The sequence below is a fragment of the Salvelinus sp. IW2-2015 genome, unplaced genomic scaffold, assembly GCF_002910315.2.
Source record: "Salvelinus sp. IW2-2015 unplaced genomic scaffold, ASM291031v2 Un_scaffold5003, whole genome shotgun sequence".
Lineage (NCBI taxonomy): Eukaryota > Metazoa > Chordata > Actinopteri > Salmoniformes > Salmonidae > Salvelinus > Salvelinus sp. IW2-2015.
In genome coordinates, this window is record NW_019946271.1 from 10,555 (window position 1) to 13,116 (window position 2,562).

At 45.8% G+C, this 2,562-nt stretch overlaps 1 protein-coding gene across 1 annotated transcript in view; it reads left to right on the forward strand.

The window, feature by feature from the left end:
• Positions 1-2,562, forward strand: part of LOC112077872 (trichohyalin) — a gene marked incomplete at its 5' end in the record, with an annotated part of 22,203 nt that overhangs the window by 5,532 nt on the left and 14,109 nt on the right. Inside the window, 3 exon segments of the mRNA XM_024144278.2 lie at positions 1,521-1,648; positions 1,927-2,285; positions 2,288-2,562. The exon segment at positions 2,288-2,562 is cut by the window's right edge and continues 1,708 nt beyond it. Coding sequence (XP_024000046.2) covers positions 1,521-1,648; positions 1,927-2,285; positions 2,288-2,562 — 762 coding nt within the window.

Sequence of the window (2,562 nt, forward strand, 5' to 3'; positions counted from 1 at the left end):
TACAATACTACTACCTACTACGTACCACTACGTATAGCTACTTACCCACTACGATGCTACTACCACTACATACTACTACACACAATACTACTACCACTAACAGATACGACTCAACTACCACTACATGCTTACTACCCTACTACCTACGATACTACTACCACAACAATACTACTATACGCACGTACAATATGCTCACTACCACTACGAGCTACTACTACTACGATTGCGTACTACTGACACATACAATCTAAACTACCACTACAGATCTACTACCTCTACATCTCACTACCCTACTTACCATACTACCTACTACGATGCTACTACCCTACGATGCTACTACCACACATACTACTACCCTACAATACATACTACCTACAATACAATACTACACTCTACGATGCTACTACCTCTACGATGCTCGTACCCTCTACGATGCTAACTGACCTACTACAATTACTACTTACCACTACGATGCTACTACCTCTACGATGCTACTACCTCTACTACTACTACCTCTACGATCTACTACCCTCTACGATGCTACTACCTCTACGATGCTCACTTACCTCTACGATGCTACTACTCTACAATGCTACGATGACTTACATTACCTACTCTACGATGCTACTACCTCTACGATTGCTACTACCTCTTACAATACTACTACCTCTACAAACTACTAACTACCTGCTACAATACTACTACCTCTACAATCTACTACCTCTACGATGCTACTACCAACTACGATGCTACTACCTCTACGATGCTACTACCACTACGATGCTACTACCTCTTACGGCATCTACTACCACGTACATACTAGACTACAACTACTTCCTACATGATGACTCTACTACCACTACTACCGACTACGATGCTACTACCTCTACGATGCTACTACACTACTACGAACTGATGCTACTATACTCTACGATTGCTACTACCATCTACGGATGCTACTACCTCTACGATGCTACTACCTCTACCATGCTACTACCTCTACGATGCTACTGCACCAACGGTAGTGGTAGTAGCATCGTAGTGGTAGTAGCATCGTAGTGGTAGTAGTATTGTTGTGGTAGTAGCATCGTAGAGGTAGTAGTATTGTTGTGGTAGTATTATCGTAGAGGTAGTAGCATCGTAGTGGTAGTAGTGGTAGTAGTATTGTAGTGGTAGTAGTATCATAGTGGTAGTAGTGGTAGTAGCATAGTAGTGGTAGTAGTATTGTTGTAGTATTGGTAGTAGTGGTAGTAGTGGTTGTAGTATTGTTGTGGTAGTAGCATCGTAGAGGTAGTAGCATCGTAGTGGTAGTAGTATTGTAGTGGTTGTAGTATTGTTGTGGTAGTAGCATCGTAGTGGTAGTAGCATCGTAGTGGTAGTAGTGGTAGTAGTATTGTAGTGGTAGTAGCATTGTAGTGGTAGTAGTGGTAGTAGTATTGTAGTGGTAGTAGTGGTAGTAGCATTGTAGTGGTAGTAGTATTGTTGTGGGATCTATGTATGAGCTGTATTTGTCTCTCCAGGGTCCTGACGGTGTCCCAGCAGCACCAGTTAACCCAGGCCCAACAGCAGGTCTCAGGGCTGGAGGTACAGAGTAGGCAGCTACATCTCCAGGTCACCACTCTGCTCCAGACCAAGGATGTGATGCAGGGTGAGCAGTGACACTTGTTGCCTTAAAGATTAATCCCAATTTCCAATTGGCAGGAGACAGAAAGTCTCCTTACTTCCAGAATCCAAGCCTACTGTAGCCCACAATGAAAATATGACCAAAGTGCCACAGATTTACCTCTCTGTGAGTTAGGTTCTCCAGACCCCAATAAATTACACAGAACCAGCCCATTTATCCACATCTTGTATGTGTTAATTTTCAAGAGTTATTCAACTCATCATGGCTTTGTTGTATTGGTCCGCGATATCTCTATCCTCCAGGGGAGGTCCAGTGTCTGAGGGGAGAGATGGAGAGAGGGAGGAGCCAGACAGAGAAGAAGAAACAGGAGGAGCGAGAGGAGAGGGAGGTCTGGCAGGCTGACCTGGAAAGGCTGCAGTTACTGGTAGATCAGACAACAGAGAAAAGGACGAGAGAAGAGGAGGAACGGAGAGAAGAGAGGGAAGGATGGCAGCGAGAGAGGATGGCGTTGAGCTCCGAGCTGGGGCACAGAGATGGAGAGGTGGTGGCGATGAAGAGCAGGATGGAGGGATTGGAGAAGGAGAAGGAGGAGATGTTGTGTCTGTTGGAGGAGAGAGATACAGAGCTGGAGAGACTAACCGCAGAACACAAGAGCCACCAACANAACACAGAGAGAGAAAACTGAAGGACGAGGGGGAGAGATGGAGAGAGAGAGCAGAGGAGGGAGAGAGATGGAGGGAGAGAGCAGAGGGAGAGAGATGGAGGGAGAAAGCAGAGGAGAGAGCAGAAGAGGGGGAGAGATGGAGGGAGAGAGCAGAGGAGAGAGCAGAAGAGGGAGAGAGATGGAGGGAGAAAGCAGAGGAGTGGGAGAGAGAAAATGCRAGTCTGAGTCAGAGGCTCACTGAAAATGAGAAGAATAACAGTGAACAACTAAAGGC